We start from the raw sequence: 25,567 nt of genomic DNA on the forward strand, positions 1-25,567 counted from the left end.
GGTTAAAACGACCAGTTATACCAAAATTCTCGGGGATAAGGCCATGAAGCAAGGATCCAGGCGGCATTAGAGGCCTAGATCTGAGCTTAATCTAGGCCTCTAAGGCCCTTGAGCCTGAGGTGGATCATATGAGTAAGTGGCGAAACTACTCACGTCCCAATTCTATTCCACATAATTGTTAACTTTCTTCGTTTCTAGGAAATAAAAGAAAAAGCAAAACAGAAGACGGAATCAAATTACTGGAATAAGTGTTCGAAGATGGCAGTAAGAATGAAGATTAAAGAGTAAATGTAGGCAAAGTTTCAAACCAATAACGAAACTCCAGAACAACTTGTTCTTTGCGTTTTCCATGCTACATTAAAAACTGTACTTATATATGAAAAATATGCCTCCAAAACAGAGATCTATAGTTAGTATCATAGATGCGATGCGATGAGTTGGAGCTGGTGCTCCTACCCAATTCACTTTAGGACGACTGACGAAGAAACCCTTTCACTTTTGGGCGGTTGGCGAAAAGACCCCATCACTTGAGCTGCACCTCATGACCCAGACCCCCTTCATCTGAGTAGGGTCCGACTCCACCCTATCGCAGCTATAGTTAGTATGACCAAGCAACAGTGAATTAGCAAACAAGTATCTTTCAGAAGAAAAAAATGCGCGAAGTAGATTCAAGGCAAAATTTGTTAAAATTTTAAAATTGTCCCATTGGTCGAGAAACTAACTTAAGGAAACAAACTGAAAGTGATAGATGTTATGAAGATGAGACGAAGTTGTTGCGCCACTTTAAAGGATTTCCAAAATACAGGACTACCCGTTAGTAAAAAGGGAAAGAAAAGATCTCTTGCTATCTGCTCTCTTTTCACCTAAAAATTAAGGTATTTTTAAATTGTTAACTGAAAAGAAAGGGAAGTGTGGTCGGCGTCGGATTCCCTTACTGGGGTGAGCAGGATGATGGGGTGGAGTGCGAGCAGAGGCAGAGGGACGAAGCAGCATTTGTCGAGCGGAGAAAAAGCGTGCGTTGCGTGCTGGTGCGTCGCGCTTACGCGGTTAAACAGACCAGGTATTAATATCGTGAGTTGTTCACGTATTGTTACAGTAGTGACTCAGCTACTGCGTAATAAATGATTATGGTACCCATCACCAGGTTTCGAAATTCCAAATCGCATTTGGAATATCGAAAATATTTTGTTGGGGTAAAGTGTATAGTCGGGTCAAAACGACATGAAGCACGATGCAGCTGCGTAAGCGGATGCGCTCGAAGCGGCGAGAGAGCGGTTGGAATCGAGGTGAGATCATCGCGAACTGCACCAGTGAACGGTGGTAGAAAGGGTAATCACTCGATCCCAACCGCTACGCTACACCGTACCGCTTACGCAACTGCGCCGTGGTTCGTGTCGTTTTGACTCTACTATAATTGGGAAGGGCCATGGCACCGCGCTCTTACTTATGGAAGCTCTATTCTTTTTTTCTTTCTTGGTAGCTTTAGCCTACATATCATAGATACTCCATGACTAATGCTTAGGTTTTTAGCCCCGACTGACTTAGTTATTCAGTCCCAGAGATAAAAGCACGGTTGAGTGACCCCTTCCCTCCTCCCCTACCCAACTACACCTTGCGCTTTCGTCGTAGGAGCCCTGCAATTCTCGGCTGTTATTGGCGACGACGATTTCATTTCTAATAGATTATGACTGAGAGCGGGTCTATCGCTGCGATCACCAAATCGCCTATATGGCCGCAGTCAATACCTATCAATAGTGAAACTGTCATCGCAATGGTTGGTCGTCATCGTCAAGTATAACGAAGTATAGCGGCGCAGTATGAGATGATTATCGATTGTCCGTACCCTCTTTCCATTTTGCTTTCCTCACGACTGGAGAAAAATACAAAGAGGAAAGCGGAAAAAACCACCACTACTCCAGTTCCTGCTTTTCAGCTAGAATGTTCCCGTTTAGAAAACGTTTGAGACAGAACAGAAATCCGGTAATAAAGCAAAGATTATCGAAAATGGTAACAAAGTGATGATCTAGAAGTCATTTCGGTTTAGAAGGTCTAGAAGTCATCGCCGGTTTAGAAATGTTTCCAAGTCCAAGTTTTGTGTGTTTCTCTATATTAGTTTTCGTCCATTTCATCGGTGAAGGGATAGAACAGACAAGGTACGCGCAATCAATACCTTTAATATGCATTGTCGCACGAACTCAACGCAAGCAGATAAGAATTGTTAGAGGTAACACAGCCGTGATATCTGAAGTGGTGTCAAGTAACAACTGGCAAACCCAGAAGTGCATTTATACTGAGGATATGGCAATAAGGAAGCGCAATAAATACGCATCGATTGGCTACGCATCGAAGACCGAGCAGAATCGATGCGTACATTTCGAAAGATTTCATCGTGGGGATCTTGTGAGTGTAGAAGGGGGATATAGAATCTCCAAATGATCCATGTTAACAGCGATAATGAATAGCGTTAATGTAAGGAGACATTTTGCGAGTTCCGAGTTAAGTTGAGCGGGGAATGTGGACAGTAAAGTTGGAGCAATTGTTCTCCGGGCAACTCGCCTACAGAATAGGTTGATGAGGATGACGGCATAGATCCCCCAGGATCAGAAGTGTTGGGAGCAGCCAGAAAATGCACTGGTTTTCTTGCTTGGTCACCACGCGCCACAACTTCAATTTTAACCGACAAATTCCCGACGAAACGATTTCGCGAACGTAAGACCCGTTGCTTCTGCGAGACATGGACACCTCAGCTTCAAGAAGAAACCGCCCGAAGCTTAGCGAAAACTCCTAGAGGGCAATAGGAGGGTCAAAGAGGCAGCAGGAGGAGACTGGCGCGGTGCAAACAGATACTCAACAACGATTCGATGCTTGGCGATCAGCCAGCGGCTAAACGCTGGGCGTCATTACGGTGCTTCGTCGGTGCGGCCACCATTTTTATGTGTTGCATTGCCACCGTTCTTCTTTTCTGATATCTAGATGCTATGATTATTGATCAGTTGTGATTGGTGATTGATTAGACGCAGGAAGAATTTCGGATAATTTATGTGGAAGCATGTTTGTTAACGTTGTTTGTTATCAGTTCTGCTCATCCGTCGAATATCGATTTATAGCGCACATTTTCAATCATTTCATTTCTGCACGTATATAGACCGCAAGCGAACAGCACGAAACACCGTTTCAGGATTAAGTGGCCATCACGTAATCTGCTTCCTGACCGGATTATTGGCTGCATTCCAAATTATGTCAATTCCTACGTGAAACAGAATTTCAAAGCGAAACATATGCAACTATGAAAGTTCCAAGTTCTGTAATCTTAACGCCTCAACAAGATATCAAGTCTCTCTTGAAGCAGGTTTGTCTGGTTTACGTTTTTATTCATTCTTGCCCGTTTGTTATTTTTACACTTGAACTAAGATTTTTTTTCTCCATGTTAGCATCGGGAGCAAATAATTATTGTTATTTTTTGTACCTTTAGAAAACCGGATGGTTAAGTTTCGACTCTGAGAAATCTCTTACCCTATGTTCACAATTGAACTAACTCAAATTCGTCAGCTTCATCACGTAATCTGCTTCCTGACCGATTATTGGCTGCATTCCAAATTATGTCAATTCCTGGAAAATAAAAATATCGAAAGGCTTGAAAATATTTTTGGGAAACTTTTTATTTACATCAAGATTCAATTGAAATAAAAAGAATGACAATCGGCTGAAATAAGGTCCTCTCACCACGAAGAAAGGTAAACAAAATTGGTTAACCGCAACATATTAAGACTCTAGTTATAAGTACAAGCTTAGATATCACAGTTATTAACAAAAGTCACTGCGGTTTACTGAGAAGAACCTGTTCTGCTTTTTTTTTCTTAAGATGAACTTGAACGTCCCACTTTTCAGATCAACACAAGGGACAAAGTTTCAAAAGACGTCCGTATTCAAGCATGTCATGAACTTTTCCGTGGATTAACATGTTCAGACTACAGTATCGCTGTAAGTTTGAATTCAGTCGTTCTAAATTGTACCTCAATATAGAGTATTCGGTTTTGCCAGCGTTATGTTGCATTTTGTTTTGAATTCACAGAGTAGTTGTTTTTAGGACATCAGAAACGAAAAGAAGGATATTCTCGGAGAGTTAGCTGCTGTGATCCATCCGAAATTTGGTAGCCTCGAAGTGAAAAAATGGTGCGGACGTATTGCTGGAGTGGTAGGCGCTAATGTGGTGGACGAATTCGATGAGTAAGCTATTCTTTCTCGTTGCTCCTCTGGCAGTGATAATTTCTCGCACATTTCCTGTGGACCTCTTTGAATTGCTAACAAAGATGTAGTCTACTATTAGTCTACTATTACTTATGCTGAAGACTTATGTAACAAACTGGACCTAGCAACTGGATATTAGCGAACTGACACTGCATCTATTATGTACCAGTAATGCTGACAACACAGATCTATGGAAAACAAATGACTTCAGAACCACAGATTAGTATATCTGTTGTCTATTTGAGATCAAACACTAACTTTTGTCGGTGGATTTCATAAATAAAATTGCACGATCGAAGCGATAGGGGAAATGAAGTTTATAACCTCATCCACAAACAATTACAGCTTGCTGTTCTCGTGTCTAGTCCATGTTGCAAGATTTCCTAGAAAGACTAGACTGCAATAGATCTACGCCTGTCCTTTCCTTTGTCTCTTTCATTAAGTCACTTCAGTTCTAAAAAGCACCGGTGAACGCTATAGCGGGGTAATTCGGAGATTCAGAATAACCTATAAGTTATTTTCTGTATGGGTAGGATAAGCTGCTCCGACTATCGCATGTATGCTTTCGCCAAGCGTAAAAGGTGAAGGGGGTTGGAGCACTGGCTTCGACTATCGCATCTATGGCCTCTATGATGTAACAAGCCCACTACTCTTGCGATGTTTTGTGGACAACAGTCTTTTTTATCATTCGCTGCCTATACGCCCGAGTTTTCCCATTCATTCGTCCCATTTAGGTTTGTGAAATGGACAGAAGCACAACTAAAGTGTGCAAGACCAGCTGCTGAAGAAGAACAAGCCATTTTTGTGTCTGCATTGCATTATGCTTTAGTAGAGCTCAAATCCAAAAGGATTCATCTCTCAGATGAACACGCTAGGGTATGTTGCTTCATTAAATAGGATCTTGCAAACACCTATTCCAAACATTTCTACTCAGTCACCTTCATCATTTTTCAGAGTGTACTAAAAGTTCTAGCAGAGTTCTTGGATTACACGAGCTCTCACCTTGTTTTCTTTCCAATACTTGATGTTTGTCGTGAGATGGCTGAGGACTATCCTACCATCTTTGACGAGTTTTTTGAGGTTGGTTTTTTGCAGCTAGTGAAGGGTATTTCTTCTATTGCCTCTAGTATCCTGCTACCACTCTGCTTTTACTTAACTTTTAAAAGGAAATATGTTAGGACTTTTTGCGGCTTAGCGGTTGCACTTGCTTTATATTCACTGATTACATTGGCCAATTTTCTACAATAAGGGTAAAGAATAAAGTTTCTGGCGTTAATCCGACTGGGATGCGCCCCCACGTTCACTTCAATTCAGAATCGTTTGAGGTTTACGAACATGTAACTGGCCCATACAATGACTTGCGGGGGATAACCGATGTGTCAAGCCAATGTTCTGATCCTCCCAGACAAGTCTGGTACCAATTTATCGACCCCGGAGGGATGAAAGGTTTGGTGAGCACTAGGGCGGATTCGAACCTCCGATCGACCGTGCAAGAAGCGGAACCTCTAGCCCCTACACTTCACCCCGCCCAATTTTCTAAAATACTTTGCTTTAAATACAAGTGCAAGAACCGAGTACCTTCCACAGAGTGCGAAGTTGTTTTAGTGATATTAACATTCCTTTTCAGGTAATGTTCTCGTGCTTATTGAAATCTGCGCAGGAATTTTAATAAGGAAGTTGGTCTTTCTTTTGTAGTGGATTCCACTACATGCGCTAGCGCAAACTACAAGCTCATTGTTTTTAATTTGGTAGAGCATAAGTGGTTCTTGGGAGTTTACAAATGCATTTCACAAAAGGGTATTTGATTGCGCGTAATGGGCAACCTAATGATTTGCTGAAGACGTAGTCTTTTAGCCCCTTAACTTTCGGAAATGTCTCTCTCTCTCGCATTTTTTAAAATTCTCTTTTGCTTGACGTATTTCTCAAACGTACTTCGTCTAGGAAATTGTTGACTATCTGTTTGGATGGGCTCTAGAATCATCAATGCCATCGTCAGTTCCGAAGAAGTGCCACGAAGTTATCAAGTACTTGCTGCCTTTCTGGCGCAAACGTCCCGATTTTGGAAGCCATCTAATGTCACAGTTTTTGGATGACGTTGGAGGTTACGTTGAGGTTAGCGCATTTCTGTTTCCTCCCTTTCTCGAGTATTGTTGAGGATAAACTAAAGAATCGATTAATCTAAAGGAGTACGAAAAGCACGCGAACCTACGAAGCTGTGTCAACAAAGCTCGAGCTGTTCTTGAGATTCTCATAGTGCTGCTGGAGGTGTACGTACAAGATAGGAACAGTGTACAGAAATTTTATTGGGATATACTCCAACAGGTCATTTTACTGATTGTGCATAACCAAGGTTCATCTCAATGCTATATTTCAAGTCTTTGAAGTCGTGCAGCTCCACGCTGGCCCAGCTTGGATCCGAACCCTCATTCCGAGTGGGGATGTTTCTGTCAGAATATTGTGCCATTTTTTCAACGGCTATTCCACTTGCAGAGTCTCAGGTAGGTGATAGGATACCGTATGATGCTAGAAAGACAACTTCCAATAGACATCTTTATTAAGCATCTTCATATCGTTTCGCTTTGCGCATCGACTGTGATCGAAATCATGAACAAGTACAGAACGAATGAGTCAGCCGTTGTAAACTGTCTCAAATTTTTCGCTACGGTAATATTGAGTGCTTCTTTTTCGTGCACCCATTTCCGTTGTAATGGTTTTTTTTTTCAGCTTTTCACAGTGTCCTCTCTCCCCGCTGAGTTCACTGTTCCTGTGTCAGAGAGGCTTGGTGTTTTGGAAAAGAATTCACTCTTCCCTTTCACCGTTTCTGGAAGGTAATATATAAGTAGTGTCCTGTCGAGGATTTTTTTTTCGAGGAGGTGTCGAAAACTAGAATACTCTTTGAATACGTTAGTCATTTAATTATGTGCGAGGGATTACTCGATTGTAATTAGGACTAAAAATTTTTCAAAGATGTTGCATGCCTAGTCGATATTGTAACTTTTCACAAATCTGAACATTCTGAAAGATTTCTTGAAGTCAACATTAAAGTAGTTTGTTCTTAAAGTTCTGACCACCTCGTTTGTGGTCTAGTGTGTCTACAGAATTTTTTTCGAAGTTATTTCTTTTTCTACCCACAAGAAATTAAATCCATAAAATTCGCAACGCTTCTCTTTTTATTCCTTTTTTCGTCGGAAATTTAAATGTTGAGATGATACGTTTCATTGTAGGCCAAAGCTGGCATCTGCTCTGCTCTCTATGTTGACATCAATGATGAATCCTTCCGTGCTACCGTTGCTTCTGGCTTCCTACAGCGCTGTGAGGGAGAAACTATTATGTAAGTTCTTCAATTCGTGACAATTTAGCGAAAGAATAAATGATGAGATACTTCCAGCTGAAGTCACTTCTCTCCATACTGGTGACAATGAACAGATGAAGTTCGTACGAGAGAGAGAAGCATGTTTAATGATACTGATTGGAGCGTTTTCGAAGTTAGCAGCGCTGAAGAGCAGTTTGATTGTGGTGTGTTGTTTTGATTTATCAGTCATGTATCAACTCGCAGTAAATTTTCTCCTTTAGATGATGGGTCTTCGTCCATCACTCTTTCATCTGCTTCTTTCGGAAATGCCGCTGACCGAGGAGTGGTTCATTTCCAAACATCCGGCCATTCACTATTGCTTGCTGCGTGTGATGCACACCCACGTCGCTGCGTATGTTTTTTTTTTGCTACACCTTATAGAGCTGGTTTATGATCCCATCTTTTTTCGTAAAGTTTACATTGGGAAGGAAATTATATGTGAATTTTTTTGGACCGAATCATTTGGAGATAGATGAATATCACTGTGAACGGCTGCTGTGTAATTGTATTGTTTTGTTGTCAAGCTCATAATTCCTACTGAAAATTGAATTGTCACGAATCCATGTTGTCGTGCTCAGTCGCAAGTTTGATCGTTTGTATCGTACTTTTGCTTGGTGTTATAGTTAGAATAGAATCTTTGGGGTTTATGTTGTTGTTGAGGCTTTTTAAAACGATATAGTCGAGAGTAAACGAGAAACCTTAGTAACAGTAATGATGAATCACTGAGAACTATATGAACATTATAATAGAAAAAAGCATTTTAAAACAAGCAAACAAAACAGGAAGAAACTTTGTATAACTTCATTATTCGTAGGCACGACTACTTCTTGTCTAATTCGGAATGGCTGGTTCAGAGCAATTCGCCTAGTTGTTTATTTGCTCAGGAACAGCTGCAGGCTCTTGCACGACTACTGACGACAAAAATACAATGGGAGCCTAGCAGGTTAGTGTCACACATCTTACTTGAATAACATGTTGGACCTCTGACAGTGTTCAATGTATCGAAAACAAAATTGAAGACATTAAAAACACGATTTTGTGGTGTACAATTGGTGGTTTGCCGTAACCTTGAGGTCTAGAGGCAGCGTAAGCGTGGTGATAGGTGGTGATCCACCAGAAAGTCACCCCTCACCCAAGGTTGCGAAATTGAAGAAAAACCATTCTTTCTTCTTCCTCTTCTTTTTGTTCTTCTTTATCTTCTTCATCTTCATCATCATCATCATCATCATCATCATCATCATCATCATCTTCTTCTTCTTCTTCTTCTTCTTCTCCCCTCTCCGCTTTTTCTCTCTTCCTCTCCTGGTTTCCCCTACCTTCCCTCCTGTCTTTGCGTCCTCCTTATGTCTTCCCTACCCTTCCTGTTGGGGAAGTCCCAACGTACTTGACTCTGCCTTGTCAAAGCTACCATGACAGTACGTCAGTAGTCTGCTGATCAGTATATGGTAATCTTTCTTCGACGAAATGATCATAATTTGCTCAATTCTTTTCCTCTGGGCTCTTTTAAAGGAATGATATTCCAAGAAATACGACACCATATTTCAGCAACTTGTACTATTAAGACTCACATCAGTTTGAAACGATCGTTTCTCACATTTTTATATAGTTCCCCTATATGCATATTGATGCATGATGAACTACACCCATTTCCTACCATATTCCACAACTGCAACATCGAATGCAGGCAGAACAATGAAGAATCGTGCATCATGCAGTGCTCGTTATGCTCAATACAAAACAGGACTAGTGTATTGTATTGTTACAAAGTGTCCCAACTTCTCGTCTAAAAAATCAACATAAGTTGGAGGAGCTGCAGCCGGAAAATCAAAGTTATCAGCATTTTGGATTAAAACTGAAATGCTAGTAGTGATTTCCACTTTGACCGAGAGTTAATTACACATAGTTAAGGATCAATATTTAGAACGCTATGTGTGGACTGGCTTCATGGACTACTTTCTGGAATCGACAACGCTGCATTAGCGACTCTTTCTCATCGTTCCGAATTTGTGCGCATTCGCTGGGCAGTGTTAACATCCATCATAAACGACAAGACGAACGAAAAGTGCGAACTATCCGCATTTTTTTTCTCTTTTTTTCCTCCTATAAGCATTTTTGCAGCATTGTTGCATTTTAGACTATATTCTGTAGCGGTACGTTTGAAAGTGCTTTGTGCAGGAGATAACCAGAATGCGGTCTCCATAACAAAATCTGTTCTTAATAAGGTATCCTTATTGTATTTGTTACTAAGAAATTTGTGCAGAGTATTACCATTCATGTTGTTTCAGCTGAAAACTTCTAGCCAAAGCGTGGGCATTGCAGTATGGTCGAGCATTGATATGCGCACTTACCTAAGGTGAGTTCTGAACATGCTCGTTCAGCTATTGATGTGTTGTGCTCTTACACTCTTGTCTGGTCTTGCTCTTTACAAGTCTCTTATCCAATGATTAATCCTTAAAATCACTGAAGGTAGGGCTGAGATCGTTTAGAATAAAACACATTTTTTTCTGCTAGGGAAATCAAAATCTACGTCTTTTGAATGTACATGCAAGCAAAAGTTAAGCAAAACCTTGTGATCCAGATTGCCGTGTCCCGAAATACTGGCTAAACGAATCACTGTTGCTAGCAGATTTGTGCGTCCCTGTTAGTAGATTTTTGTCTAGACAGTTCGCTCGTCATGGTGTTTCCAAAGCCGTTGTTTTTATTTATGCACTCATTTAAAATTAAGGGTAGCAAATGACGGTTGGTTTATGTTGTCCGAGTGAGGATGATGAGATAGGCTCAGGTGTGCTATGGAGAACTATGGAAAGTACATTGAGTTGAGCAATTCTCGTTCCGTAGAAACGCTACATTTGAGTACAAGGGCAACAAAGTACCAGAGCTTGTTGCCCTTCCGAACTAACTCTATTGTTAATGGCATGCACGGAGCACTTGATCAAAAAACTCATTATTTTAACTTTTTCTCTCACTCTCTTCTCAATGCTTCATTGATTACCTTTGCAGCTCGTTTTGCTTGGAATAGCTATGCAGTCGTTGTTGGTCACATATATTGAGTCATTAGATTCTCTCTCTCTCTTATTTCTCGACGCTCTATCTTACTTTTTTCTCTCAGTAACTTTAGCTTACATGTCGTAAATCCTCTAAGACTAATGCTTAGGTCTTAGGGCCCCGATTGAATTGGTTATTTATTTCGAGAAATGCCACTGAGTACCCCCTCCCCCACCCTTTACCCTTACCACCCCCACCTACATTTTACCCGAGGATTGACTTGAGAGACATGAACGAAGCGTGCTTTTGGGAAATGTGAGACAAACTGGAGGATGAACATGAACTGAATACTAAGTATATTAGCCCTAGAACTACCAACTCCGGTATACATTCTGAACTACGTCTTCTAAAGCAGTATTTCGCAAAGTTTCCAGTGCAGGAGTTGGAAATTGCCAAAAACAACTCCATATTAATCTCCGTCTCTCCGTATTAATCAAATTGCACTGCATTAGTTTGTTTCTAATACTGAATTGTTCGAAATATAATTGCCGTTCTATCAGGAAACAAAACCTATTATGAAAATGAAATCCCATGGATTTCAAAAAGCTACCGCAGCCGGAAGAGGTGATAACAGATAGAGTCCGGAGTGCCCGGCGGATGCTGAAGAACGTCCCGTTCCAGCCCTTGGAAGGGCGGTTTTGACGACCTGTGCAACGTGATCCCTGGCGGTGTGGTGAAGCAGCATGATTTGGCCTTGCTGGTCGCGTTTTCATTCAGCCTCATTTACACAATGCAGCTACACAATGTATAGCTCCTTGTTGACTGCACTGTTTTTGTCGAGAATCTTCCAGTGCGGTAGAGCTTCTCAATCCCACCAAATGACCCTTCCTGTTGAACTCAGACAATGGACAACATACACAACATAACAATGGACATTTCCTAGCCATTGGTGCCGAACGTTGAGTAGCGGCAAAACTTACAGCTTCTTTTGCAGCCAGTTTAATATTCGCTTGAAAACAAATACGCGAAAAATTCATTATATCAGTCGGTATTTGCAATATTTTTGACATTAGAAATGAATTTTTGCTTCTCAAGCAGTGCTTTCGAATCTTATGCGGCCGTACTTTTGCGCCTCTAGCGTTGAATAGTCGACCACCTAATAGATGATTTTGTGTTATGATACTCTACTCTCTCCTTGTTGGAAAGATCCTATCTACCTTTTCCAGCTGCTTTAGTACTTATGAGTTGAAGAATACTTAGTAAAAGGTCAACAGAGGTTTCGACTCGCTAGGAGCAACCATGAAACGTATGTGTTGTGCTCTCCCTGGCATTACATATGTTCGCCGCATTCAGTCAGCATCACCCGTCCTTGTCATCGTTGTTTACTCGGCGTATTTATTTGTGCGCAGGAAACAGAGGTGAGCGTGTGTAGCCAGAGAATGCACTTCTATGTCTTCTTTCCATAGCTTTTCATCCTAGAAATTCGTATTCCTGTCGATTTTTCGTGTTCCTCTACTGACATTTAAGCTTATGATTGATCACTTGTCGACTTCTTGGTGTTCCCTGACTAATGAACACGCAATTTCTGGTAGTTGTTTCCAGTATTAATCTTATCATTTCTATCCATATGCTGAGATTTTTACTGCTATTATTAGGATTTCGGCCCTTAGTGTGCTTCACTTTAGCCGAAAGTAAACTGATAAGATTAAAACCCCTTTTGGATAGTTCCTGCAATTTCAGATTACCCTTGGAATTGGCGTTTACTTGATTTGCGAACAAAAAATTATCTTGAAGGTGTTTAGACTCCCTTAAGTGGCCTTCCTATTGCCCATATTTCTGTTTACACATAGATCATTGTCTGTTCTTTGAACTTAGCCGTAGCTGTCAACAATGAGTGAACGTTATATGAAATCTAGCCTCAGATAACAGAGCTTTGGCCGCTTATGGTCCGCGCATTCCTGGCAATTATAAGTTTTCACAGCGTCCATTAGTAATTTCTAGAAATTAGGTGCTTGCGCCATGACCTTGAATATCTTAGGTGTGATGTTCTAAATAAAACGTATTTCGAGGACTATCTTCAGGATGTTGTGATAAATGAGTGTCCGAAGTAGAAGTTGCGAGGCAGTGAAGAAATGTAAAACAGATAGCTGAGACTTTAACGCCATTCTGTGTTTTCACTACTGTTGACACGGGAAATAAGTTTTTGCATAAGTTTCCGAACCAGCGCTTACAAATCTTGTGCGGCCGCATATCTGCATTTCTAGGGCTTATCAAAGGTATAAGGTTTTCGTGATCCTGGGGAATGTGATGCTTTGGTAGCAGTTGCAGCTTTTATGTTCAAACACAAAACCGGCCTTCAACTTTCCACTTTCGTAATTGTTCTATTATTGAAAAAGTCCGATTTCACTGATTTCGCATTTCAAACAGTTCAAGTTATATGAAAGTTGCAGGGTATTTTCTTCTCTTGAATTTTGTTAACATATCAAAAAATTTAAGCGTCAGAAGAAGTTCAAGTGTGACAATACATAGAAAAGTTTCTATATTAGTTAGCACCATTGTAGGGTCAGAAATGAATAGAAAAGTTTCCGCTTCGGCCAGCATAAGCACTGCAGAGTTTAAAGGGTAAAATTATAGCTAGAGACTAACTAGCGACTAACAACTTAGTTAATTTTAGAAGTAAAGCGTATTATCATTTCGATTCAAAAGAAAAAAAGCAACTCACGTAAAGAGACAATGGAGATGTTCATTGCATTGGAAAGACGAGGCTGGAATTTCGGACTTTGTGCGTGATTAAAGTGCAGTTTTACCGCGATCAGCGCCTGAAACGACCAGTCAAGCGTGATCGGCGCATTGTGAATGTGCTGCTGGGAGTGTCTTTGTTTCGCATCCCTACCGGATGTCACTCTTACGAATAAGTGTTTCCTCTGGTGCTCTGTTGTCCCACATGTTCTGTCACTCGTTCTTCTGTTTACGATTTATTTTGTGTCTGATTTATGAGGTGCAACTATCATCCTCTTTTATAATATTTTGGTTATTTGTCCGGGGGATGATGTCATTGGCCGGTCTCAAATCCTGATATTTTGAGAGAGCTGGGAATTTCTAATAGGACGCTGAAATTGTTTCATTTTGTTCGTTTTGATGCGAATAATTGTTTTCACTAATATTTCATAGCGCTCCAATCATGTTTTTTTTTCATTGTTCAGCATTAGTAGTTGATATATGATGCAACCTATGTTGATTGCTGGGGAAACCAGGATATCATATTAAGGAAAATTGAATAATTTAATCGTTTTGTGAACTAGACTCTCAAGGAACGGCGAATGCATGATTGCTTATTTTAATTAGATGATAGACGATTTGCTTTGGTATTTAGATTTGAGAAAATGTTGGTTTCATTATTTCATTTCTTCTTTCGATAAACAAATCTTCTCATTTCCAGGGAAATTCTAAACATTTTCGATGTTCATTACTGCCTATTTTCTTTTCATTATTTGGACTTAGAAGGATTTAGGAAATATGACTAATTGACTTTGTATGACAAATTTTCTCCATGGATTCCATTAATTTGTTTCCGCCTTCGCTTCGACTTGAATTGTTTTGTTAATTAATTTCTTGCAGTTCTAAACGTCCCTCATTTCAAATTGGGACTGGTTTCCATAGTCGATTCCTAGAGAGCGAATAAGGCAGAAATCAATCCTGTTGTGTGGTGCGTGCCTGCTGTTTGGGTTTCTTTTTGTGATTATGAGTTTCCCCTAAAAACCTGAGGTCCTTTAGCAGTATGATTGCTTGCCATATCATGAAATAAGAATTTACGCTGATGCTAGGAGGTTTTGTATGCACGCGAATAGATAGAAGGAAATATTTCATTCACAAATAGTTAGTACTATTGATTCTATCTTTTTTATTTTGCTGAATTGGGTGGAAAATTTTACATGAAACGTTAGCGATCGGATGACGGCTCGTTTTTTGGACCACCCGCAATCTCCCGCTATGCGCCGAACTCTACCTCTGCCGATTTCTTTTGTATCGATAAATCAACCACTCGTTTTCACCGACCGTCTTTTCTGTAACCCTCTGTTCTCTATGTGCCTCACTGTTATACGATTGACATGAGTCCCATTCTCGCGGAATGCTTCCGTGTAGCATAGCTTATGTAATGGGAATTGCTGTGTCTTGACTAATGGTCGCGTCGCATCTTATTCATTTTAGGTTGCTGTGCTGTGGATAAAATATTTTTATAGACTTTTGTAGAAAATGCTATAATTACAATCCCCGCTTTTCTCGAGAACATCAATTCTCAAGCAATATAACTGTTCTTTGTAGAGTTAGCTTTACGAATTCTCCCTTTTCCAAGAATGACCGGAAAAAGCCTTTGTTTGAGTGGAACGCAGTTGGCAAGGAGAATACATAATCCCGTTGCGAGAAATGCGAGAAATCTAGTTTTTTTTTGTAGTCGTTCCAAACGACGCACTGGTTTTCGCTTCAAGTCAGCTTAGGAGACTAACCTTCTATTTTTGATAGAATATCTATGTGGTACTCGTTACGATTAGAACAACATTTTTCAAACATTTGTTTATAGTTCCCGAAAGTTTACATTTTTTGCGTTGAATCTTTATATAAGTGCGCCTTCTACTTTTATATTTAATTAGAATAACTGTTGGAGATCGAGAAAATCCCTAGCGATTATACGGATTGAAAACGCTATCTTCAAAATCGTTTCTGGTTCATTTGCACTTACGTCAAGCAGTCCAGCAGCTTTCCTCTTGAATTGATCTCCAGTGCGGCATTACGCATTAGGCTCAGATATCGTTGAGTGCTTTCCGTATTGGCCTAGCTAGTCGACAACAGCAAATGTCTAGATATCGAAACCACGGAGTGTTCGTATTCATTTTTTCCCCTGACTTAACCTTTTCACTATGTTTATACTTCTGAAGAAGAGTTAAAAGTTCGGCCTGGCAGTTTCTATTGATAACGAAGATCTAATTATGACGTCGTACGTTCTTCAATCATTTAGAAGATATAACCACATTTAATGAAGTGTTCGACTGTTTCTTAGAGATTTTTACTTTTTTTTCTTGCACGTTTTCTTGTTCCATGTACGCGCTTACTCAGTTGTCGTTGCTTAATTGTAAGCGAATAATTTTATTGACTCATGTCCAGAAGTTCTTATCCAGACAATGAGTTCGGTGCTACGATCAGAAAGGCTGATTCCCCCTCCAATTAGTTCGCTCAGCTATGTTCCAATTCATATTTGTAGAGAACTATTGTATCTTTTTTGGCCGTGCCCGAAATCCAAACTCCAGCGTGATATTTGATAATCCGTTCTCCTCTAAATGAGCTGGTTATCCCTTCCCATGGTCGTGCCCTTTAAAGACCTGATTATGATCTTTATTAGATATATTAGATAGATTATTTAGCATGGTTTTGCATTAATTAGTAGCAATTAGCTACAGTGCGAGGCGAAAGCTTAGAGTGGGTGAATACTGCTGTGATACCATGTGATCGAATTTATCAAGAATATCTCGCTTTCGTAGGAGGGTACTTTAATCAAACTTTTAAACAGTAATTTTTATTGGAGTGGAAGTAGACATAACAGTTTTGAAGGCTAGCGGATTTCAACTGAAGCTGCCGTTGATTTTGTTTTGGCTAATGCTCTTTTTCTCGCGTATTGAAATCTTGACAGTTTTCAACTTCTGTGCATCCTCTAGCCGAAAAAAAGCCTGCTGGTGAGGAAATTAGTTTTGTATCTGTTTTCGGAACATATGTGAGAGGTGGGTACAATGGATTCACAATGTAGCTTGCTAACGAACTAGATTTCCCGAATTCTGATCTTTTTTGTGTCGAGTGTCACAGTTATAAAGAGTAAAGAGAGTCTTGGCTGCTGTCCGAAGATTAGATGTACATAAGTGATTCATGTGTGAGCATTTCGCCGTCGCCGCCACCGCGTTTCGCCTCTTTCAATTGCCGAAGCAGTTCACAATTGCGCGTTGATTGTGCGCGGGAAGACTTGCGGTCTCACTTTTATTTCTCGAACATGCGATTTGACCTGAGGTTCACTTAATCACATTTCCCACTTCGGCGAAGAGGCTAGAAAGGCGCTCGAGGATTCTGCTAACTAGTGTCACTGATTACAATTCATGCTTCCAATTTAGCTACTTTTCATTCTGAAGAGGGAATATTAGAGAGAATTACCAATTAATTATTTACTATTAAAGAGAATTTGAATACTAAAGAGAACTCCCTTTTGTGATTGCTCTATTCGTGCTATTCGTGCACCTTACATGATCTAGAACTAGTTTTTCTTGCTCTTTATCTAGTTGGGCACAGGTCAGGTGACCGGATTGTGAGGTACGTACTTGCGCATCCACGTCCCAGCAGAGCACCAGAACAGAGCTACAACAAACAAACGTTTTGGACGGGTCTAGATTCCTAAAATTGTTCCAAGTTGAATGAACGACCGATGTCTTTTTTTCATGCAAAACTCCTGTTTCACAATTCTCTTCTCACTCTCATTCGCAGTCAATTTGATTGCCATTGTGAATAGAGGGTATCATTGTTTAGAAAGTGAATACCACCAAAAACAACCATTATGAGAAGTTGTTCATGGTCCATATTGACTCGTTGTTGTGCAGCTGGTGCAGGTGTTTTTCCCTGTAAAGTCTTTCACACAGCGCAAAGACGCAATGTTCTAGTTTTTGTTAGTTATTGCTGTTCTTCCAGAATGATATTTCGAGTGACTCTTCTTCTAAAATTGACGGGAGTGCTTGTTATACGTTAATTTATTGCTAGGAAGTCGCTTCAGACGCTTTCCTCAAATTCGAGTGCTTGTTTTGTTCTTCTTGAGTCGAAAAACTGCTTCCTGCTTCTTTTCTTAGGAAATTTGAGTAAATCACATTGCGCTGCGTCGTTACTCGATTCTTCTTGATTATTTCTTTCTTGCGTATTTCTGCTTTTAAGTAGTAGTTCATGGTTTTGTTTCTCGTTTTCTTTCCACGTTCCTCGAAACTCCTTCCTTCCTCTTTGCCCTGCAGAAGTATTGCTTGTGTAAATTTGCACAGCATGTATTACTTGCACAGTCAGCTATTTTCATACAATTTTTCTTATACATTTTTTCCTTCATATTATATTGTTCATTATTATATTTTATACTTTCTTATATATTTTTCTTTTTTTATATTTTTTTCTCGCAGCATTTAATTGTTTTTTTTTGCGACGAACTTTGGACTTTTCTTTATTTTCCTGCAACCGCTACCTTACATCGTGATTCCAAATCGTGTTCCATTGCTGCTCTTTCATTTCCATTCATTCACTCTCCGACTACAATGCATTGCTGCGCGCTGTGCGATTCGCTGTGCTGTGCGTTTTTTTCACCGATTGGACACGTTAACACTAATGCGTCTTAGTGCTGGTAGAACCAGTTGGCTGGCAGTATAATTTCAGCTCTCCCCGCTGCTTGGCTTAAGCGAAGTGGGATAATTGCTGGTGTTGCTCCCCACGCTCGAGCCAAATAGCGTTCATTTGTCGACGAACCTGAAATCAAACTGCTATGTTATTGTTTACAAGTGACCCTTTTATTTATTTGTTTATCCATAATTGCGAGCTTTCACTTTTCTTTTCTTCTGCGCAGCCTTTTGTTCTTCGATGTATTTTGATGATGATAGATTTTATTCAAATCTATTCACAAATCTATTCAAAAATCTCAATACGCCAATAATCTACTGTTTTTGAGGAGCAGTACGTGACCTGCACTTGCTGTCACAAAATCAAAACAAAATAAAATCTGCCGATTTTCTATCTGTATTTTTCTATTTTTTCTTCTATATTTCTCCTTTTTCTATTCCTGTCGAATATCTAATCTCATCTAGCCACCTTTGTCCTTTTTTTGGTTCACCTTTACCGTAGTCTGTAGATAGGATTGATCCATCTCTAAGCCATAAAACATTAAAACTATTAGGAACCGCATGGAGATGAAAGAAATTCAAAATTGTCTGAAAGTTGTAACCATGACTGCTGACGGCAGATCAATTAGAAAAGACGTTTAGTGCTGTTTTGCTAACGAGAAACTCATTGTGAGAAGCGCTGTGGTTTGATTGGCTTCCTTCTTTTTCATTTTCGGAGGAGGTTCAGAATTCTCTTGATGCCCATGGTCGTATATTCAGTTATTTGGTCGGTCACTGTGTGTTGTTTCGTCTATTTCCCAGAAAAGACTGGCGAACTGCGAAAAGTAAGTAAACGGTGTCCATTCCAGCTAAATTAGATTAATCCTTTAACTATCTTTCTGTTCTCCTGCAGTCGAACTTAAACTTGCTTATGCTCAGAAGTCTTTTTTCTTTAGGTTTTGTACTTTTTTTTTTAGTATTTTGTGTTTATCAAATGTTACATGGTGCTCTGCAATAGCATTGGAATACCTACGATTATAATATTTTTCTATTTTTAGTTTTTTTTATACGCATTCACGCATCATAGTGGATCCTCGCCAAACTCTTAGCCCTAAGGAGAGTTTTACTACAGTTATCGTTTCCTCCTCATTCCTCAATTAGAAAAGTAATATCGTTATTTTGCAATTAGCATTCCCGAGACATATTCTGGATGGATGTCCCCGTAATTGTGGCGCTTGGCAGAAAATTGACAAATAGGGTCGTCGGCGAAGTGCGCTCTTAACCGTCTTTGAATGTTTGGTTGGTTGTCGCAAGTGATTATTGAGTTGTCGACTCGCTCACGTTCTTGTAGTCTGAAATTGAAAAAAAAATGAATTCCAAGAAGTTCTTTTTTCCCTTAATGCTTAACTTTCCTGAGATTTTCCATTGAGAAGCTTTTTTGAATATCTATTTTCATCCGGAATTAATTTTAAGTCTGTTTGCATTTCTCAACTTATCAGCAGATGTATTACGTTGGCAGTTAATTTTGCACAACATTCCAGGTGTTCACTTTCCACCGCTGGCTGGGATCAGCTGGAAATGGGCCAGTTTCGCCTACAATCTTCTTCCTTTGGAACAGATGATTTTATGTTAATCATGAACTTCCTTCTCGACAGAGTTGTACCATCGATGCAGAGAAACCAGTTAGTAACCACTTTTTGTTTACTTTTTCGGTTTCCGGTGAATCACAAATTGTCGGTGACTGTCGTGAACAGTCAATACAAAATGTCGTTTATTAGGAGCAGGTTGTGTTCATTCTAGAGAACGAATATTGTGGGGAAAGTGTTTTGTACTCTGATATTTAAAAGACCCGCTTACTATCAATTCATGGCAGAGCGATACTGTCGCTGACGATAAACCTTGTGTGTAAGATACGGTCCAATATGTACCGTACTCATTGTTATTGATGAAAATCAGACTAATTTCTGTTCTCGTTGCATCGTTTAACGATGTTATTTGAGAGTTGCATCGGCAACAAAAGAAAAAAACTCTGAATTTTTCGAAAGAAACAGTTTTGCTCCATTGTAGTCTATTTTGGCGAATCCATACTGTAGTTCTGAGAAACTCATCCACTATTACCGAACATACGGATCAGCACCTGTCAGCGCTTTTATTTGTTTTCTTTGTTTATTGCTTGTTCAAGAGAACGAAGTTTGCTTCTGATAAACCACTCTCTGAAGTTTTTATTTCAATTTAGAGCGCTACTCTGCGCTTCCTCGATCCTCAGAAGATCCAGAAAGACTGAGAACTAAATAGTGAAGGAGAGTTGCAGTGCTTAGTGATTTTAGAGTGTAGTCGAGGTGTTTATTTGAAGCTGGAAATTAGTAAATCGCTTTATGCCACGTAACGAAGAATTTGGCGTAGCACTTAGTAGTAATTATTCTGCAATTGCAGCATATTCATGTCAAAATCCGTTATCATGTCAAAATCCGAAGGTAAACAAGTGATGGAAATGTTCGTTAATAGCGATTCATTGATTAATTTTGAGGATATTCTAGGTATGTAAGAGGGGCTAAGTATTGCTAAACTCTAAATTGAAATAATGTAGAGTGGCTTATTAAGTGCAGATTTCGTTGCTAGAAAAAAGAGAACCCTCTAAAAGGACTGTCAGATACAAGTTCTCTTGTTTTTTTTTATGTTCTAGTTCCATAAAAAAAAACTAAAATGAATTCCTCAATATGATGAAGGGTGAGATATTATGCTTGGAAAAGTGAGAAATCGTTGGTATTCAATAACCAGAAGAAGGAAAGAATATATAAAGGATTAGAGTGCGCCATGACATCTTCATTTTTTTCTGTAGAACGAAGTTAATTGGTTTGCGTGTGGAAATGAAGGGTTTCCATTGCAAGGTCTAGTTCCTATTAATAATGGTTGTAAATTACATAGAACAAATAAGTTATCGTAGATTTTGGTTTGAGGGCCAAGGAATCATTTGTTCTACTCTTAATGAAGTCGAAGTATTGTACTAAACTTTCACAAATCTACCTTGAAAGATATCTGAGGTTATTTATTTATTTATTTATCTATTTATTTATTTATATACTTAATTTATTATGCTAAATGGTGTGCCAAAAAGGAATAAGTACGAAACAAATACAGTAAATACGCAGTGAAAAGTAGGAAAAAGAATGCAGTAATCATTTCTGCGTATGATTCCGGCCTAGGTGATTTAAAATGATATGACTTGAGTTATGTCTTTTCAGCGATGTTTCAGGGATCTTTCAGATTTGGTGGATTTCCTTCGCCTTCTATCCTTATTATTAGCTGCTCAGTTAAATGAACATCTGCCCTTTTGCTTTGTACACCTGGATCTACCTTGAATCTTCATAGCCTAAAGAGAGTTATTCTCTTGAGACCGTCCATATCTTCAAAACTTTTTTTTTACTTACTGTAACTAGATCCAAATTGAAACCATTATTCTACACTAACACCAAGTCTAACAAATCGTTGTACGATCAGTTACTACACGTTTATAAAATTTGATATCTATAGACAGTGCTGTTTTCTGTTCCCCACCAAAACCGCCAAAAATAGTTGGTATTTTGTCCCGTCTCTTTTGATCAATTTCACGAATATATATTTAAATAGCTTTTGATTGATTTGCTTGACTCTAGCCAAGATGAGTATTGATTGTTCTTTATTAACTAACAGTTTACTTTTGGGCGTTATCGCCTTCGTCAAAGCCTTATTTGCTGGGATCTGACAACGTAACAGATCACCAAGTACCACACTATGACGTATCCACATCTAGGAAGTAGGTATCGTCTGCTGATGGGAACGAAATAAAATTGTATGACATAACATAATCGTAGCAAGATAGAAACATGTCCAGTTTAGTTGTTTTCCTATTTTCTACAGCATTCTGTCGAATAATGCAAATCAGCGCAGATAAAACCTGTATTTGAAAGACGATTATGCGCCCTACTTTACTATTACGCATCGAAAGCACTTTTGGAACTAATCCATTTCCTTATTTCTTCCATTTCTGAGATCCATTTTACTTTGTTGAAATAAATGAAGATTTTTCCGCCACTTTGCTGCTCTGCAGATTCATAACCGAATTCTTGATAATATTATTGCTTCTAAAGATCAATCATGTTTGAATTCTGCTACTCATTTAAACCTTTTTTCTTCCAGAAACAACGATGATGAGTGGTTGGTGGATACGATCGAAACCATGTATGCAGAAAGGATACGAGAAGACAGCGGCACTAAAGGAGATGGTGAGAAGCAGCATCCTGATGTCATGCAGGTATTTTCTGTTCGTGTTTTTCTCTGCAAAGTTACGCCTGCTGGATAATGTTGTAATTTTCTATCGTCTACTACACTTATTTTCACGTTTGCATTTTTGTACCGGTTAATTTTTTTTTTCAGAAATGGCGCCGTGCTCTCGCTCATGTCGCTAATTATTGCATTGAAAATCGAATGAAGACACCACTCGGAAAGCCTATGGATACATTCAATAAGATTGGAGGTATTTTTGTTTTATTTATTATTCCACTAGTTTCTTTGTTCAGTGTTGATTGTTAGAAGCTCAATTACTGAAAAGAGATATCCTCGCTTTTCATGACGTCTGTCTATTTCAGTCGTTCTCTCAGTCTTCGTTTTTTGTTGGTTATTTTTTCTTTTGTTCTAGGCGAACTTTTGCGATTGGCAAAAGAGGTAATGGTGGTGTCTACGTCTTCAACAAAGCCTTCCGGTCATCCTCGTAGTAATACGGTATCTTCACGCGATAAGACCACAAAAGACGAAGAGGATGGATTGGATATTGGAGAGCCAAGGTTGGTGTTTTCTTTCATGAACTCATCAATGTCTAAAAACTAAACTAGTAAAAAACTAAAAAAATTTTCTAGAATTAATTTACGAGTGATTCTTCAGGGCAATTTCTGCGGCTGAAGAGTGGTGGCGTGTACGTTGCCTTCTGGAGTTTGTTGAGGTATCAGTTTCTTTTCTTTTGAAATGTTTCTGTTCCAGCTTCTCTTTGTGTTGACAATGCTTCTCTTCTTTACTTCCAATGCTTTTTTCAGATATTTGAAAAACTTATGTACTATGTTAACAACGGAACGATGTTCCCAATTTGTAACGTGTCAGTAGTGAGTTATATTTGTTGGTCTTCGTACTGAATGTTCATTTTTAGCATACATATTTTTCATTACTCTTATTTTTACAAGCTAAACAAAGTATTATAGCTCTCTCGCCAATTTTTCACCACGAACTTTGCCAGCTGCCAGGAATGGCTATCCAGAACCTATCCGTTTGCGATGATCGTAGCCTATCACAATGGATATTATGCACAAGTAAGAAATGGATGCTCCGTGATTCTCCGTCTTCTTCATCTTTTTCTGTCTAGATATTTCCGTGTGATATAATTCTCACGGAGATCATTCTTTTGGTGTAGTATTTATTTCTTGATTTCTCTACGACTTCAGCAAACTTATGGATACATTTACAAACAATTAACGAAACACTTGACTTCACTACTGCAGTTCCCAGTAGGAGGTGTTTAAGTGTTGTGTCTTGATGTAATTGATTGTTCACTGCTACTTTATTTATTACCATGCGCGGAGTTCTTACCTAATTTGATAATTTGATCTGAAAATGGTTGTTTTATTATTGACATTCCCAAGTAATTGTTTCATTTTAGGTTATTCGATTTGGCTCATCAGCACTAATCGATCTCGAGAAGAAACAATTGAAAGCAGAACATTCTCTCGCTGAAGGTGAGGAATCCAGATTATTAACAGGATACTATTAATGTAGATGTTTTGGAACATCTTAATCATTTCGCTACTCATTCCGACTTTGTTTGCTTGCATTGCTTTCCGGATTAAATCTAGACGAATTTCCAGAATTTTCTCTAGTCACTGTTACCGCGCGGGTCTGATTGCTGCTTGCTCACGGCGGTCCTGCTTATATTAACTAAAATAAAACATTTGTGTATGCATTTTGGGGACTTTGGGCGTTGGGTACTAACTATATAAGAAGCACAGTTATATGTGGATGTTACCCAGATATTGCAAAAAAAAGCTGCTGTTATCCAGCACAGCGTCGAGAGGTCCCGATCCAAATAGGTCAAATTCCTAGAGGGAGCGTGGAATCTGTGGTAACAGCACTCCGTTTCATTGCGTTGAACTGCCGGACATTGTCGACCTGAGGTACTCGGGTCACTGGGTGTCCATAGGCAGTTCAAGGGAGACGCGAAGTCTCACAGGATATGGAACAGTGGCGAATGGATGAATTCTGTGTGAGGTCTTGCCTTAGATCGGGAAGGTTTCGACAGAGTCGTATCCAAGAACGATATGCTTCCGCAAAGATGCGGACAGCCTCGTCAGACGATAATACCAGCTCTTGTCACCGGTTTGTGACACAAGAAGCTGGCTGAAATTTACAACAATTGATTTTGGGAGTTGTTATGATAAGTGCAATCTGTAGGTTTGTAGAATTCCTCTACTTTTCAGGTGAACATGCTCCTCCAGTCTCTAGTCAAACCATGGCAATACTGTGCTGGATGGCACGTGCGATGGCTGAACTCGGTGTCGAGCAAGGTGTTCACGGTTTATCGGCATGGGTTCGTCGAGTCTACCATATCGAGATGCCTTTTCTAGGTGCTATTGCTGAAATAGCTGCTGCCAGGTTATTAGGTTTCCCTTATTTGCAGGCAATTTTGTTTCTTAAATTCTTCGGATGTATGTTTCGGTACTTTACTGCTTTCTTTCCCATTTAATACAATTTGCACTCTCATCTTTCAGATATGAGCGTTCATTGGTGCTCCTTCGGAGTTGCATTGAAGATGACACACTATCAGAAACTTTCCGAGGGATGCTCAGAGACATAGTATGTTTGAAGTCTGCTTCCGAAGTTTTTTAAAGTAAGCTATCTTCTTCAGCGTATTGATGTACTTTCTCGACTCCGTCATCCACTTTTTCTGGATCCCCTGAACTGTCCTACTGAGTTTTCACTCTGGAGTGAGGCAGAAAAGTTGGACGGACAGATTCCTTTAGGAATGGATGCGGATTCTTTCACAAGGTACTACCATTTGATCACTTTTGCGCAGTTGTTCTCTATTTATCATGGGACTGTGCCGTTGTTTTTGCAGACTTAAACATCTGTCTATGTATGGAAAAATAGAGCCAACTGAAATATCACCGGGAGCCTCTTGGAATGTAGTGGATACCTCTCATCGTCTAGAAACCAAGTTGCTGCAGACATTGAGGAGGTACACAGCAGAACGTGGCGAGATTTCATTAGTACCGAATTATGTGCTTACTTCAGACCTGAAGTCGTTAGTTTGAGAGAAAATATTGCGAGCATGTCTCGTTTGGTGCTAATGACTGATGGTGGACAACGACTACACGGGAGATTAGCGGCTTTGAACCATATCGCTGGATCCGTTCTTCGAAAGATGAGTAGGAAAGGACAACTGGACGCTGAACTGAACGCGGCATGTGCTTTTTTGTACACCAGAAATTTTGCTATGCAGCTCCCTAATATTTGTTGGCTGAAGTTAGAAGCTTTTTTTCGCTAATAATCAGGCGTATTTGCGAATGTAGCACATTAACCTATG

The 25,567-nt window shown here is 39.6% G+C and overlaps 1 protein-coding gene across 1 annotated transcript in view; it reads left to right on the forward strand.

Annotated features, from left to right (window-relative positions):
• Window positions 1–3,286: 3,286 nt before the first annotated feature.
• RB195_008042 (uncharacterized protein) overlaps window positions 3,287–25,567 on the forward strand; it is a gene marked incomplete at both ends in the record, with an annotated part of 31,739 nt that continues 9,458 nt past the window's right edge. The window contains 30 exons of the mRNA XM_064182017.1: window positions 3,287–3,349; window positions 3,889–3,981; window positions 4,088–4,227; window positions 4,983–5,124; window positions 5,203–5,328; window positions 6,190–6,360; window positions 6,433–6,570; window positions 6,624–6,746; window positions 6,808–6,912; window positions 6,973–7,076; window positions 7,473–7,579; window positions 7,637–7,764; window positions 7,822–7,952; window positions 8,415–8,543; window positions 9,522–9,662; window positions 9,735–9,822; window positions 9,886–9,953; window positions 19,506–19,646; window positions 22,141–22,255; window positions 22,378–22,477; window positions 22,640–22,784; window positions 22,882–22,939; window positions 23,031–23,096; window positions 23,193–23,300; window positions 23,648–23,723; window positions 24,462–24,636; window positions 24,753–24,837; window positions 24,890–25,029; window positions 25,100–25,219; window positions 25,276–25,444. Coding sequence (XP_064038760.1) covers window positions 3,287–3,349; window positions 3,889–3,981; window positions 4,088–4,227; window positions 4,983–5,124; window positions 5,203–5,328; window positions 6,190–6,360; window positions 6,433–6,570; window positions 6,624–6,746; window positions 6,808–6,912; window positions 6,973–7,076; window positions 7,473–7,579; window positions 7,637–7,764; window positions 7,822–7,952; window positions 8,415–8,543; window positions 9,522–9,662; window positions 9,735–9,822; window positions 9,886–9,953; window positions 19,506–19,646; window positions 22,141–22,255; window positions 22,378–22,477; window positions 22,640–22,784; window positions 22,882–22,939; window positions 23,031–23,096; window positions 23,193–23,300; window positions 23,648–23,723; window positions 24,462–24,636; window positions 24,753–24,837; window positions 24,890–25,029; window positions 25,100–25,219; window positions 25,276–25,444 — 3,495 coding nt within the window. The remainder of the gene's footprint in view (window positions 3,350–3,888; window positions 3,982–4,087; window positions 4,228–4,982; window positions 5,125–5,202; window positions 5,329–6,189; window positions 6,361–6,432; window positions 6,571–6,623; window positions 6,747–6,807; window positions 6,913–6,972; window positions 7,077–7,472; window positions 7,580–7,636; window positions 7,765–7,821; window positions 7,953–8,414; window positions 8,544–9,521; window positions 9,663–9,734; window positions 9,823–9,885; window positions 9,954–19,505; window positions 19,647–22,140; window positions 22,256–22,377; window positions 22,478–22,639; window positions 22,785–22,881; window positions 22,940–23,030; window positions 23,097–23,192; window positions 23,301–23,647; window positions 23,724–24,461; window positions 24,637–24,752; window positions 24,838–24,889; window positions 25,030–25,099; window positions 25,220–25,275; window positions 25,445–25,567) is intronic.

Source organism: Necator americanus, chromosome I (genome assembly GCF_031761385.1).
Source record: "Necator americanus strain Aroian chromosome I, whole genome shotgun sequence".
Lineage (NCBI taxonomy): Eukaryota > Metazoa > Nematoda > Chromadorea > Rhabditida > Ancylostomatidae > Necator > Necator americanus.